The sequence below is a fragment of the Oncorhynchus mykiss genome, chromosome 23 (assembly GCF_057628025.1).
Source record: "Oncorhynchus mykiss isolate SJ-2025 chromosome 23, ASM5762802v1, whole genome shotgun sequence".
Classification (NCBI taxonomy): domain Eukaryota; kingdom Metazoa; phylum Chordata; class Actinopteri; order Salmoniformes; family Salmonidae; genus Oncorhynchus; species Oncorhynchus mykiss.
The window spans coordinates 21,421,796-21,437,989 of record NC_143044.1 but is presented as its reverse complement, the minus strand read 5'-3'; the positions used below and the strand labels follow the sequence as shown (position 1 = coordinate 21,437,989).

The 16,194-nt window shown below is 42.9% G+C and overlaps 1 protein-coding gene across 2 annotated transcripts in view; it reads right to left on the bottom strand.

The window, feature by feature from the left end:
• Positions 1 to 14,223, bottom strand: part of LOC110502570 (reticulon-1-A) — a 34,715-nt gene extending 20,492 nt beyond the window's left edge. The window contains exons 1-3 of one of the 2 annotated variants that reach the window (XM_021580706.3): positions 13,370 to 14,223; positions 6,183 to 6,233; positions 3,625 to 5,412 (exon numbers count right to left, since the gene is read on the bottom strand). In XM_021580706.3, coding sequence (XP_021436381.3) covers positions 3,625 to 5,412; positions 6,183 to 6,233; positions 13,370 to 13,838 — 2,308 coding nt within the window. In that variant the 5' untranslated portion in view covers positions 13,839 to 14,223. The remainder of the gene's footprint in view (positions 1 to 3,624; positions 5,413 to 6,182; positions 6,234 to 13,369) is intronic. The other variant, XM_021580707.3, reaches the window with a different exon arrangement.
• Between the last annotated feature and the right edge of the window lie 1,971 nt (positions 14,224 to 16,194).

Genomic DNA, 16,194 nt, shown 5'->3' with positions numbered 1-16,194 from the left:
GCGTAAAAGCAACACAGCTCATCACCCTGAACACACCATCCCCACTGTCAAACATGGTGGTGGCAGCATCATGGTTTGGGCCTGCTTTTCTTCAGCAGGGACAGGGAAGATGGTTAAAATTGATGGGAAGATGGATTCTGGAAGAAAACCTGATGGAGTCTGCAAAAGACCTGAGACTGGGACGGAGATTTGTCTTCCAACAAGACAATGATCCAAAACATAAAGCAAAATCTACAATGGAATGGTTCAAAAATAAACATATCCAGGTGTTAGAATGGCCAAGTCAAAGTCCAGACCTGAATCCAATCGAGAATCTGTGGAAAGAACTGAAAACTGCTGTTCACAAATGCTCTCCATCCAACCTCACTGAGCTCGAGCTGTTTTGCAAGGAGGAATGGGAAAAAATTTCAGTCTCTCGATGTGCAAAACTGATAGAGACATACCCCAAGCGACTTACAGCTGTAATCGCAGCAAAAGGTGGTGCTACAAAGTATTAACTTAAGGGGGCTGAATAATTTTGCACGCCCAATTTTTCAGTTTTTGATTTGTTAAAAAAGTTTGAAATATCCAATAAATGTCGTTCCACTTCATGATTGTGTCCCACTTGTTGTTGATTCTTCACAAAAAAATACAGTTTTATATCTTTATGTTTGAAGCCTGAAATGTGGCAAAAGGTCGCAAAGTTCAAGGGGGCCCGAATACTTTCGCAAGGCACTGTATGTATGTATGTATGTATGTATGTATGTATGTATGTATGTATGTATGTATGTATGTATGTATGTATGTATGTATGTATGTATGTATGTATGTATGTATGTATGTATGTATGTATGTATGTATGTATGTATGTATGTATGTATGTATATATATATATATATATATATCACACACACAGTTTTTGCCACATTCACTCCATTAGACACTTTAATAGTATATTAAAACATTTTCCTTAAAGTATAATTTTGAAAGATCTAAATGTTTGGCATGGGTCCCGAGATCCTCAAAAGGTTCTTCAGGTGCACGCTGACTGGTTGCATCACTGCCTGGTATGGCAACTGCTCGGCCTCCGACCGCAAGGCACTAGAGGGTAGAGCGTACGGCCCAGTACATCACTGGGCCAAGCTTCCTGCTATCCAGGACCTCTATACCAGGCAGTGTCAGAGGAAGGCCCTAACAATTGTCAAAGACTCCAGCCACCCTAGTCATAGACTGTTCTCTCTGCAACCACACAGCAAGCAGTACCGGAGCACCAAGTCTGGTTCCAAGAGGCTTCTAAACAGCTTCTACCCCCAAGCCACATGACTCTTGAACATCTAATAAAATGCCCCCCCCCCCCCTCTCAAGTTCTACACCTGTTGTATTTAGCACGTGACAAATTCGATTTGATTTACTGTCCCCACTTAAATACATGTAATTTTGTCCTTGAGACATTGAATTGAAACACTGTAGAATTATATTAATTCCTATCGAGGAATGTTTCTTCTGGGGAGTGCCAATATGGCCGACCGGTGGCTTCAAAGCCTCTCATTGGCCAACACACAGCATCAGCAATCCACAGTTTACAGAGAATCTAATTCTATAGAGAAAAATTCTGGGCAAACTAAAATCACTGTGGGTGTAAGCAAGACAGTCAGGCCCGCTAACTGCCACAGTGTCCCCATGAGAGGCAGTTTTTACCAGGCCCTGTGGTACCATTCAAACATTTTAATTGTAGATGAGCTCATTTTCTAACCAGGAGTATTATGGAAAAAAAGGGTGTTCATAAGAGATACTGCATGTAATGATAGGCATTTAAATATTACTAGATGGCTGAAATGTAAGCACAAAACCCCCAAGACTTACTCCACATTTAGTTGCATTACAGCCGGAATTCAAAATGGATGAAATAGATCCTCACCCATCTACACACAATACCGTAATGAGAAAGTGAAAACATGTTTAGACATTTTAGCAGATGTATTGAAAACTACATCTCATTTACATACACAACCCTGTGTCAATACTTCATAGAAGCACCTTTGGCAGAAATTACAGCAGAGAGTCTTTCTGGGTAAGTCTAAGAGCTTTCCACACCTGGATTGTGCAACATTTGTCCATTATTATTTTCTAAATTCTTCAAGCTCTGTCAAATTAGTTGTTGATCATTGCGGGAACCATTTTAAGGTCTTGCCATAGATTTCAAGTAGATTTAAGTCAAAACGTTAACTCGGCAACATTCACCGTCTTCTTGGTAAGCAACTCCAGAGTAGATTTGGCCTTGTGTTTTAGGTTATTGTCCTGCTGAAAGTGTCTGGTGGAAAACTAGGTTTAACTCTAAGACTTTGATTAACTTCATTCTCTTTTTTATCCTGAAAAACTCCAGTCCTTAAAGATTTCAAGCATACCCATAACATGAGGCAGCCTCCACTATGCTTGAAAATATGGAGTTGTACTCAGTAATGAGTTGTATTTGCCCTAAACATAACTTTGTATTCACGACAAAAAGTGAATAGTTGAGCCACATTATTTGCAACATTACTTAAGTACCATGTTGCAAACAGGATGCATGTTTTTTTATATTTATATTCTTCACAGGCTTCCTTCTTTTCGCTGTCAATTAGGTTAGTATTGTGGAGTAAACACACGGTTGTTGATCCATCATCACTGTTCTCATGGTGAAATCCCTGAGTGTTTTTGTTCATCTCCGGAGTTAAGAAGGATACCTGTATCTTTGTAGTGACTGGGTGTATTGCGACACCATCCAAAGTGTAATTAATAACTTCACCATGCTCAAGGGGACATTCAATGTCTGCTTTTTTATTTTAACCTATCTACCAATAGGTAAACTTCTTTGCGAGGTATGTGAAAACCTCCCTGGTCTTTATGGTTGAATCGGTGTGAAATTCCCTGCTCGGCAGAGGGGCCTTACAGATAATTGTATGTATGGGCTACAGATAGAAGGTAGTCATAAAAAAAAAAAATCTTAAACACGAAATTTAAGCAAAATAATAGTCCTGAACTTTAGACTTGACAAAGAGGTTGAATACTTACTAACACAAGATATTTCAGACTAATTTTCTATTAATAAGTATACATTTTAAAAAGCATAATTCCACTTTGACATTATGGGTCATTGTGTGTAGGTCAGTGATAAAAAAACTATTTCATAAATTGTTTATTCAGGCTGTAACAAAATGTGGAAAAAGTCAAGGCGTGTGAATACTTTGAAGGCACTGTATATCTTAATGAGGTATGAGGTATACACTGCTAGGTCACTTCCTGTAAAATGGATTGTGTGGTGTCAATGTAATTTTAACAATCTCTTTGTAACACACCCCCCCCCCCATTGCACACGAGAAATGCATTACTTACTAGATCAAGAGGATGGATTCAAAAACACAACAAATATGAAAGAAAACATGAAAACCAAGATCATGAAAACAAAATCATGCCAACACATGCACCCAATTGTAAATGATAATTTATTTATTTTTAAATGCTAAAAAAGGGACAACGCAGAGGAGAAAGGTGATGAAAAGGTGAAAACTTATGGGGGGAAAAAAGGGAAATGACAACCGAGTAAAATGATGCACCAATAAAAAAAATAAAAAAATAACTGGTGGTTAACGTCCATGTGGAAATTACCTGCTTCAGCACTCAGGTTGGGCATCTGATCCATTCCGGGGCCCTCTGTGTCCTTAGAGAGCAACTCCGGTTTGCGAACAGGCGAGTGGATGAGAGGGGCCTTTGAGGCGGGACCTTTGGTATCATCCTTCTCCAGGTCTGACTTGACCTTCTGGGTGACTAGGAGGTAAGAGCGCTGACTAGGAGATTCTTCCTGAACTTCTGGGACTATATTTGCAGACTCCACATCCATCAGCCCAAAGCGCATGTCATCTTCATCCATGCTAAACTCTGTTGCCTTAGCAAACTTGGAGCTATCTAATGCTTCTAGAAACTCATCGATTACACCCCTGAGGGGCCTCTCGATGAACTCAAACTCTTCAGAGGACACTTCCGGCTCAGACATATCCTCTGCTGCCTCTGCCTCTTCCACTTTCATGTCATTCTTCTCAGACTCCACCTGGAAACTTGCAGGATTCTTGGCCATTGCCTCCAGAACAGGGGACAGGGAGTCTGCTGACGGACTCTCAGAATCAGAATCTTCAGGGGTCTTTGTCTGGAAATTAAGAGGCTCTAATTTGTTCACAATTTGAGGTGAATCTTGACTGGACAACATCCAATCTTTTTGTTCTATCTGGACAGGTGCTTTGCTATGGGGTGTAGGCTCCGCCTCCTTTACGAGGTCAAAGGCACTAAAGCCTTCATCTTCAGTCTTCACAGCTAGTCTTGCTTCAGTCTCCTCAGTCAGCTCCTTCAGCAGTAAAGCTTTGGAATCGAAAGCAAAGGGATTTGTGGCTGACAGAGGGACAGGGACAGTGGGTGACTCAACTATCTTCCGGATAGGAGCAGGGCTCGGCTCAGTGCTTCCTTCAGAAGAGCCTGAGTCCACTTTGTCAGGGTTCAGAGGGAAGGGCTTTAAGATATCTGGAAGAGATGTAAGTGTAGAGTCCTCGCTCTCTTTTGGGGTGGTTGAGAACTGATTGAGTGGCTCCATGAGAGAGTCCGCAGCCATCTTGACAGACTCATATGTTTTTGTTTCATCGTAATATGATGGAGGGCTGCCATCTTGTGAGTCTTCAGCCCGGCCATACTGGACCAGGTCTGGGGTGGGACTCTCAGACATTTTAGCTGCCTGGCTGTCAGAGGTCATATCCCCAAGATGGGAGAACCCAGCATCTGCTACAGGGGAGAAGCCCTGGAAAGGATTCTTCTTCACCTCAAACATTAAGTCATCATCTGATTGGCCAAGCATATCTGGCTCATACCCAGAGGAGCCTCTGGATGCTGAGTCTTTGGGAAACGTATCCATGGAGGCCCTGGGGTTGTCTTGAGAAGCTAAGAGTGGAGAATCCCAGTGCTCTGTTGGGTTAGAGGAGGCAGGTGCAATGTCAGAGTCAGGAGTCATCAGGGGATTATTGGGGGACTGGGAAGGAGTAGTAGACCTGACTGGGCTACAAAGCTGCTCTTCAGGAGAGACCACGCCACTGTCTCCACACAGAGACTTGGACCCTACATTGCTCTCGGGGCAATTTTTTTTATGTTTACTTTGAATGTAGGTAACAGTTTCTAACCCTGTCACAATATCCTCATCACTCTTACTAAATCCTAATCTGGTGTTACCCTCTTCATTCCAAGGCATATCCTTGGTCAGTATTTTGGGGGGCTCAGTAGAAGGCCAAGAAGAGAAGCCCAATGGAGCAGATGTTGGATTTGGACTCTCTGACAAAGAGAGGTCTTCCAGAGAGTCAGGAGAGTGAAGGCGAGAGAGAGGGGAGATGGGAGCAGGGGAATCACCCTTCTGCCCAAGTTCTTGAGTAAAGAGGGAAAATGCAATACATCAAGACACACTCCATTCCTTCAGCGCTAGCAAGCCATGCCTGGCATGCCCTGCCAGCAGTCTGCAGAGTTGAGGTGTTGTTTCCCATCAGTGATCTCAGAGTTATAAACTGGCATGCCAAAAGATACAAAACCAGTTATGGGAGATTTTGTTTTTAACATAGGAACAATCAATGAGGGGAATCATCACCTAAACGTTTAAAGTTAGTGTCTATCTTCTCTACTGTAAGTGGACTTATCACAGGGATTCACATTATAGGATCATACAAACAATGTTAGTCTTTCTTTTAAATTACTTAAATGCAAATACAATGTAAAATATTATTAAAGGCCAAGTGCAGTTACCCTGTGTTTTATATCATATTGTACAATAGCTGATAAAAATCAACACTAAAAGTTTGAACAAATTTCATCAGTGTTATTTCCTGATTGTAAAATTGTATTTTCAACCAGCAACTCAGGACCTTCTAATCATGGGTGGAATTTCAGCTTGCCTGGTGACATCCCCAGGTGGTAACTGTAGCTAAAAGGCAATTGGTTTATTTTTTTACAATTGGAAACTATTACTGTAAGGTACATAACTGCTACCAAGAAATGTGACATTACTATTAAAAAAAACAGCTGCATTTGGGCCTTTAACAAACTTTGCATGCATATCAGTCAAAATGTAATTAAGGTATAAAAAGGCATGAAATTAAAAAGAGAAGATGCAGGAGGAAAGGCAGCCAGGAAAAAGAACTTGCCTTTTGGGAATTGCATCAGAGGTTGAAGCGCAGCAGGAAGAAAATTGTCATCTGAAAAAGAGACAGTAGCACAGTGTGAAGTGGACAATGCCAGCAGCTGAGAAAACAGAAAACAATTAACACCAGTGTGAAACAGACCCTAACATGGGGCCTCTACACTACTTTGACAACAAACTATGTCCAGGAGAGATACTTCTGTAGTGTAAACAGATGGATCTAGATTCAAAATCTCTTGAAGAGATCTGCCACACGACCTCTGGAGATAGTGTGGGGAACATCTACACCACATAGTGGGGTGCGAAACTATTGATACCTTTGACAAAGATGAACAAAAATGACTACAATAAATAATTCAAATACGGAGCTATATTGTATGCTAAAAATGGAAAGTATATTGGTATACTAATACAAAGAAAGAGGTTGTGTTTAACAAATCATTTTTTTCCTAAAAAATAAAATAAAAAAATAAAAATTAGGGGTAAAATTATTCACAACCCTGTTGTCAATACCTCACCTTCCAGGGACAATCGCAGCCTTTTTCTAAAATGCTTCATGAGTTGGAGAACACATTGGGAATGATCTTACACCATTCCTCCCTACAGAACCCTTAGTCTACGCTTAGACTGCCCTCTTCAATTTGAGGAAAGCCCCAAAACCTGTCAATTGACTCCAGCCCCCCCAAGTCAGACTGCTCTCTGCTACCGCACGGCAAGCGGTACCGATGGACCAAGTCTTGAACCAGCAGGAGCCTGAACAATTTCTACAGTAGCAAAACACTACAGTAGCTCTATACTGGAATACTACACTACCCAGCCTATCTGCATTGACCCTTTTGTAGAAATAGAATGAAACAAACAGGCATTCTATTTTTTACCCTATTATCGTGGCCACTATGCACAAGGCTACATGTGCACAAGGCTACATGTGCAAAAATAACATTCACTGAGTAAAAATGTAATAATCCCCCCTCACTCACGTGTTACTGTCAAGTTCAACACAACAAAAGCAATATCTTTGGGCTACACTGCACATTATTACATTGTACACTTTCTGCCTGTGGACATCTGTTATACAATGTACCAGCATAGCATGATACCCTTTGTTGGCATAATTGATCTCTTTCAGGCAGAGAATACCTAGCATAACCCTTTTTATCAACTGAATTGAAAAAGTGAGAAAGAGGGAAAGTGTGTGGTGTTCCTTTCACCTCTATAGTGGCATCCAGCTTAAGCCAGGCCCAGCAACACCTAACTGTTTAACAAGCAACGCCTTATTTTCACCTAGTTCTCTCATTCTGAAAATTAACCACACACTGTAGAGGGAAAACATTAGCTCACAGATAGTAGTTAGTTCCTTAGAGTTAACATTACACACACAGATTGCCAGGGTCCAATAAGCAACTGACGTGTTATAACTTGAGGAACGGCAAATAGTCATCTAACATTACCAGTTAATACAATAGCGAATTGGTTAGGTTACTAATGTTAGCGCATCTGTTTTTCACACCGTAAACAAAATGATTTGATCAGATAAGTTGGCTAATGTGACTCAACATTTCTCTGGCTAGCTAACGGAGAATTCGAGCCAGCCAGCAAGATCCTTAAGAATACTTGTTCCACCACCCTCATCTCAAACTTTCCAAAAGCCAGTTGTTTTTCAGTTACAGCTCATGAAGTACACTTCATCACCTTCTCACACCCGTCTCCGTGGTCAGGCTTCTCACCTACCTCTTCGTTATCGTTCAGGGGAAGCGCAAACTGCCTCTCCACTCTCCCGCCGTCTTCCCAGAGCGTGCGCTGACGTCGTAACTAGTAAATTATCTGTCTCTTCTCTCTTCAGTCGTGTGCTGCTTCTGTTATGTGAACGATTGGCTGAGCCTTGGATACAGCCAGTATTGCTCCAAATGCGAATCACTAGTTCGCTTACAGCCAGTAGTGATCCAAAGTCGTCAACAACTGGTACACGAAATCTAAAGAAGTATCTAGATTTTGTTTGCCTGAAGAGTATATTGTGATAAACTGCAGGCCACACTACTTGCCTAGAGAGTTCTCAGCTATACTTTGTGACTGTTTATTTACCACCACAGACAGAGATGGTGGCACTAAGACAGCTGTATACGGAAATAAGCAAACAGGGAACCACTCACCCAGAGGTGGCGCTCCTAGTGGCCGGAGACTTTAATGCAGAGAAACTTAAATCAGTTCTACCAAATCTCTATCAACATGTTAAATGTACAACCAGGGGGAAAAAAATGCTAGAGCACTTGTACTCCACACACAGAGACTCGTACAAAGCTCTCCCTCACCCTCCATTTGGTAAATCCAACCACAACTCTATCCTCCTGATTCCTGCTTACACGCAAAAATTAAAGCAGGAAGCACCAGTGACTCTGTAAAAAGTGTGTAAAAAAATGTTCAGATGAAGCAGATGCTAAACTACAGGACTGCTTTGCTATCACAGACTGGAACATGTTCTGGGATTCTTCCGATGACATTGAGGAATACACCACATCTGACTTTATCAATAAGTGCAACGAGGACGTCGTCCCCACAGTGACTGTACATACCTCAACCAGAAGTCATGGATTACAGGCAACATTCGCACTGAGTTAAAGGGTAGAGCTGCCGCTCTCAAGGTGCGGGACTAACCCGGAAGCTTACAAGAAATCCTGCTATGCCCTGCGATGAACCATCAAACAGGCAAAGCGTCAATACAGGGCTAAGGTTGAATCATACTACACCGACTCCAATGCTCGCAAACTATTACAGACTACAAAGGGAAGCACAGCTGCGAGCTGCCCAGTGACACGAGCCTACCAGATGAGCTAAATCACTTCTATGCTCGCTTCGAGGCAAGCAACACTGAGGCATGCATGAGAACATCAGCTGTTCCGGACGACTGATCACGCGCTCCGTAGCAGACATGAGTAAGATCTTTAAACAGGTAAACATACACAAGGCTGCAGGGCCAGAATAATTACTAGGACGTGTGCACCGGGCATGTGCTGACCAACTAGCAGGTGTCTTCAGTGACATTTTCAACATGTCCCTGGTTGAGTCTGTAATACCAACATGTTTCAAGCAGACCACCATAGTCCCTGTGCCCAAGAACACAAAGGCAACCTGCCTAAATGACTACAGACCCGTAGCACTCACATTCGTAGCCATGAAGTGCTTTGAAAGGCTGCGTAATGGCTCATATCAACACCATTATCCCAGAAACCCTAGACCCACTCCAATTTGCATACCACCCAAACAGATCCACAGATGATACAATCTCTATTGCACTCCACACTGCCCTTTCCCACCTGGACAAAAGGAACACCTATGTGAGAATGATGTTCATTGACTAAGGCTAAGAGTTCAACACCATAGTACCCTCAAAGCTCATCACCAAGCTAAGGATCCTGGGACTAAACACCTCCCTCTGCAACTGGATCCTGGACTTCCTGACAGGCCTCCCCAGGTGGTGAGGTGAGGGTAGGTAGCAACACATCTGCCACGCTGATCCTCAACACTGGAGCTCCCCAGGGGTGCATGCTCAGTCCCCTCCTGTACTCCCTGTTCACCCACGACTGCACGGCCAGGCACGACTCCAAAACCATCATTAAGTTTGCTGACGAAACAACCGACAACGACGAGACAGCCTATAAGGAGGAGGTCAGAGACCTGGCCAGGTGGGGCCAGAATAACAACCTATCCCTCAACGTAGCCAAGACTAAGGAGATGATTGTGGACTTCAGGAAAAGGAGCACCGAGCACGCCCCCATTCTCATCGACGGGGCTGTAGTGGAGCAGGTTGAGAGCTTAAAATTCCTTGGTGTCCACATCAACAACAAACTACAAACACACCAAGACAGTCGTGAAGAGGGCACGACAAAGCCTATTCCCCCTCAGGAAACTAAAAAGATTTGGCATGGATCCTGAGATCCTCAAAAGGTTCTACAGCTGCAACATCAAGAGCATCCTGACTGGTTACATCACTGCCTGGTACGGCAATTGCTCGGCAAGGCACTACAGAGGGTAGTGCGTACGGCCCAGTACATCACTGGGGCAAAGCTGCCTGCCATCCAGGACCTCTATACCAGGCAGTGTCAGAGGAAGGCCCTAAAAATTGTCAAAGATCCCAGCCACCCCAGTCATAGACTGTTCTCTCTACTACCGCATGGCAAGCGGTACCGGAGTGCCAAGTCTAGGACTAAAAGGCTTCTCAACAGTTATTAACCCCAAACCATTAGACTCCTGAACAGGTAATCAAATGGCTACCCGGACTATTTGCATTGTGTGTCCCCTCCCCAACCCATCTTTTTACGCTGCTGCTACTCTGTTTATCATATATGCATAGTCACTTTAACTATACATTCATGTACATATTACCTAAATTGGCCAGACCAACCAGAGCTCCTGCACATTGGCTAACCGGTCTATCTGCATTGTGTCCCACCACCCACCAACCCCTCTTTTTACGCTTCTGCTACTCTCTGTTCATCATATATGCATAGTCACTTTAACGATACCTACATGTACAGACTACCTCAATAAGCCTGAGTAACAGGTGTCTGTATATAGCCTTGCTAATCTTTTTTCAAATGTCTTTTTACTGTTTTATTTCTTTACTTACACACTTTTTTTTCCCTTCGCACCATTGGTTAGAGCCTGTAAGTAAGCATTTCACTGTAAGGTGTTGTATTCGGCGCACGTGACAAATAAACTTTGATTTGATATTTGGGGCTTAATCAAGTGCCTACTGTGCTGGCCAATCGGATAGCTCAAATCGTTGTGCTTACAGCTTCCACTATCACGGCCACAGCAAAGTTTTAAAACCCTGACCAGAGTGAGACTGTCAAAGAATACAGAAAAGAGATGCTGTTTTTAGGAGGGCGTTCATGTCTAAGTTTTTATTCAGCACCGCCACTGTTTATATTCAACACTATTACAAAAGGCGCTTCTCCCTACTTTCCACTCACACCGCAATGAATGAGTAGCAACGTGTATCGATAGCCCTGCGTTTTTATTATTAGTAGCTTGTCGCATCTATTTTACTATCAAATAATTTTTTCACTTTCTCTGGTCATGGGACCAACATGAATTTGTGCATGAGGCAGATGCAGTGTGACTCGAGTTTAACCATCAGGTGGAAGACAGTAGTACCACCACCAACCCCCCCCCCCCCCACATTAAGATGTCAGGGAATATTTCAATAGGACAGAAGCAAAGCATGTTTTCTTAAACAAGTTGCCATCAACGTACAATGGTTCTGAATACCATAGTCCAATCATACAACAAAAAAAAAAAAGATCAAGCATCCACCCATCAAAAGCCAGGAAATATCACGTTACAAATATATTTTGTTTTGCTTTTATTACCGTAATGATTTTTCAGATTAGACCAGTTTAAAGACCAGTAACTTCTCTAGTCTAGGTTCCTGAGTTGAAGTATATCTAAAATTTAACCATAGACAATTAACATTAGCTATAATGAAATCCATGTTGCTTGAATTCTGTCCACCTGTTCTGCATAGGCTAGTAGTCAATGACTTCGCTTGAACACTTTTGTGGAACCTAAAATGTAGGCCAACACCTGCCCATGAAAGAGCTGCATCATGAAATGTAATATGTCTGAGAGGAGGCAAAGAAAGCGAATGGCACAGACTGCAATGAACGCCATGTTAACTCTAGTCACAAGTCAATATGAAATATGAGAAGGGGTCATTCTAGGACATTATAGTTGTGCAGTTATTAACTAGAGCGGTGTACAGTATTGTAGGTGTAACATTAAAGAAGCAATTACAGCACTGTGTTATTAACATTCCAATTTAAAAAGTAGATCAACACAAAGTCAGAAGTGATTCAGTGCACTAGTAGCAGCTAAATCCAGCTGTGATGGTATTGATACATGCTTAAGCATGCTCATCTAGCCCTTCCTAGGATAGCGAGAATACACATCACAGCAAAAACAGAGGGAGCAAACCCACAAGGCCCGTCAGAGCCAGTAGGACCATTTCCTTTACGTTTTTAGCATTTATCCTGCAGTAAGAAGGCATTCCAAATTATTGCAGAAAACCGAAGTAGAATATAAAGCATGTCTGCCCTTCCAAATGACAAGTATGCTTATATTAGTTCTTAGGTAATAGTCGGGCCTAAAGCGATTAAATGGAATGACACTCAACCAGGTCTTTGTAATTGTCTCCCAACCCCGCCCTGCCCGTCTGGCCTCGTATGTCTGGGAAAGTGTTTAGCTATTCTAACAGGAAAGAGAACATATTTTATTAAATTCGCTAACCAATTTACACAATAACAATGCCCCCGAACAATGTCTGACTTCCCCCGAATGAGATAAAAACACCCCATTATCAAAAAGCGTGAATGGTTGACAGATCGGGAGATTGGAGGGGTGAAAACTCAATTTCTCGTACGATGAAAAATGTTAGCTATCATTAAAAAATGGCTTGCTTCCAGTAGATAGCTACCGTTCACTTAAGGTATTTTGGGATAAACAACTAAAATAGGGGAGTAGACGAATTTAAATGAGATTCCTTTGTTGTGACGAATCCAAGCCATCTTGACTGAGTCAGAACAGAGTTTGCTAGCTTGGTTTGCGCAACCACAAACCAGGTCGGAAAATTACTGTCAGGATTATTGTAGTATGAGCCAATTAGTTAGTTTCTTGGATTTAAAAAAAATACCATGGCATTACATGGTATGTAATAATCAGCACCGATGCACCCGTTTAAATAAATAGTCGAAATAGGTGGTACAATTCTTCCAGTTCACTATATTAACTAGCTTCTTGCTGATGTGTCAAGTAGGTGGTCTGCATCATCTTTACAAAGCCAGCTATCTAGTTAACCATCCTTTTTTTTAGGGGGGAGACATCGGAATGGTTAGTTAGCTAGCCTGCCACTACCTGCCTGTGTGGAGTATCTGACTATATCAAGCTACCAATGCAGTCTCGAACCGTGCGCAACAATTTCATATTTTAAAAAATAAATGGTTTATGAATGTTGCCGCATTAATTCCACAATCACATAAGCTAGCTAACGTTACCAAACATGAGTTAGCCAGCCAGTCAACTGTAACATTATTGCCAATTAAGTTAGCAAGCAAGTACTGAAACGTCTATTTTAATGACGCTTTAACAAGAGACATATTTAAAAACCAGATGATACTTAAAATATTGACGACTCACGGGATGGTGCTGGAGGAGCAGCAATCGCTTCCTTCTCTGGAGCTGCTTCTAGTAGTGGACGTGCTTCTTCTGGAGCTGCTTTTGCCGGGGGATATGGTCTGATGAGTTCTGGCAAAGCGTCTGCATCCAAACAATTGCGAATCACTGGTGCTGGAATTATTTCTGCCAACTCTTCCTCTGATGGGGTGGAATCTGGAATCACCTCGTCGTGTGTCTGTTGTCCCGTGGCACGCTCTGTGGTGGTGGTCAGTAGCGCTTCCTCGTCCTTCGTAAATTTGATTATATCCTCGGGGTACGAAGCCTTGTGTCTCTCAATAGCATCATGTGCTCCGCCAACTAAGTCTACAATATCATCATCATCGCCAAATGTAGCTGTGGCCTCGTTGTTGCCATAATGATTACCGTATTGACTGTATCTACTCATTTCGTCTTCGGTTGTGGATGATACGACTTGCTCACCGTCGTCCATCTAACGTTAACTACCGGTTGTCTGCGGATAAAGTTTGTACTTTGCAGGGCACGTTCAATGAATAACTACGAACACTCAAAAAAAAACCGCCAACAAACAAAATACGCTCGTTGAATTCCCTCAAGCCGTTTGGGTCCGAATAAACTACTGTTACAGAAGAACGATTCGACCACTGCCACGGAACAACCGAATAGCTCGTGTGAGTCGCCTATTTACAGCTAGCCCCTTCACCAGAATGTTGAAATAGATAAGCAAGAGTTGAGTGACCAATAACTACCGAATAACTCTGAGCGATGCCACCTGTGACCAATAAGGTGTTGGGGAATCGCTGCAGATGTTAACACCCCTTTCACAAACCTGGCACAGTGAGGGGATTCGATTATCTGGCCCGGGTTATGTGTGTGAGGAGTTTATACTGGGTGAAAAGTGTTCGCATTCGTTCTGGAACTGGGCCGCCTCCCAGGCGTGAGCCAGGACCCCATTTAAAGCCCACAGCGAAAACAAAAAGAGGTGAAGCACTTAAGAGATTGTTGCCTTGCCTACTATTTTGCAAGGCAACGTTTATTTTCTGCAATGAGCCCGGGGGCCCTTTCCTATGCTTATTGCTTACACATGACAGATCTTACAACACCTGTGTAGGCTAACCACAGTAATTCATGACAATTAGAACTAACTACGAACTACTTAAAAATTATTCATGTATATATTTTCCCTGATTTTTCAGGGGGCGCTGCAGCACCCTTCTTACGCTTTGAACACACCGACAGCGTCATTGCATTTTGGTACACCAGAATTACATTAATTTCCAATGAAACCCTGCGTGTGCCTTGCAGCATTGCGTAGCAGAGCCAGTTGCAGTGCGTTCTGTGTGGTGCATACGTTGATTTATCGAACGTATTGTAGCGACCTGCACAGACAGCTGTGTGTAATACTATTAGGTGGTTGTGTTGTACTTACCAATACCTAGTGTTCGCGGGGTCCGACATGCCAATCAACCTGCTATCGGCCAGTCACGGGAATGCCTGGAATGTTCTGATGCCGGGCATCCTGGTGGTTGGCGGAGTGACGTGGGGGTTGGCAGGAGGGTTGAGCATTGCAAGTTAAGACCATGTTTAACCCTTCTATGTCGCACACCCTTTAGTTTGTCCATTTTCATTTCACAAGATTTTACATTATTTTTTCAAAATGTAACATTTCAATAGCTCCTTGGTCAAGTGACCTAGGGACTTCAAACAAGGTTCCGAATGTCAACTGATTACCCTTCTATATTGCACACCCTTTAGTTTGTACATTTTCATCTCACAAGATTTTACATGAATTTTTCAAAATGTATAATTTCAAAAGCTCCTTGGTCATGTGACCTAGGGACTTCAAACAAGGTTCAGAATGTCTACTGAGTGGGCCTACACATTGCACACCCTTTAGTTTGTCCATTTCCATCTCACATGATATTACATTAATTTTTCTAATTTTTCAGCTACAGTCGTCTGGAACAGCTGATCCTCTCATGCATGCCTCAGTGTTGCTTGCCTCGAAGCGAGCGTTGAAGTGATTTAGCTCGTCTGGTAGGCTCGTGTCACTGGGCAGCTCACGGCTGTGCTTCCCTTTGTAGTCTGTAATAGTTTGCAAGCCCTGCCACATAAGACGAACGTCCGAGCCGGTGTAGAATGATTCAATCTTAGCCATGTATTGACGCTATGCCTGTTTGATGGTTCGTTGCAGGGCATAGCAGGATTTCTTGTAAGCTTCCGGGTTAGAGTCCCGCACCTTGAGAGCGGCAGCCCTACCCTTTAGCTCAGTGTGAATGTTGCCTGTAATCCATGGCTTCTGGTTGGGGTATGTACGTACAGTCACCGTGGGTACGACATCCTCAATGCACTTATTGATAAAGCCAGTGACTGATGTGGTGTACTCCTCAATGCCATCGGAAAAATCCCGGAACATGTTCCAGTCTGTGATAGCAAAACAGTCCTGTAGTTTAGTATCTGCTTCATCTGTCCACTTTTTTACAGACCGAGTCACTGGTGCTTCCTGCTTTAATTTTTGCTTGTAAGCAGGAATCAGGAGGATTGCTCCGTTTGCTCCCACACAGTGTGTAGTAGGGAGGGTCCAAGATGTGAGAAATGTGCAGAACAGCATGAGACAAAGGAATGTCTAGTATTGGGGAAAGTAGTGGAATGTATTAATTGTAGGGGTGCCCATGGAGCTGGGGAGCAGAAATGTCCCGTGTGAGAGCGGCAGGTTGAGGTTCTCCAGGGTTAGAGTAGTTCAGAAGTTGTCACATGCTGAGGTAGTGAAGAATGTAGAGGAAGATGGATTAAGGGGGAGGAGTGGTGAGCGTAGTAGAGACATACCT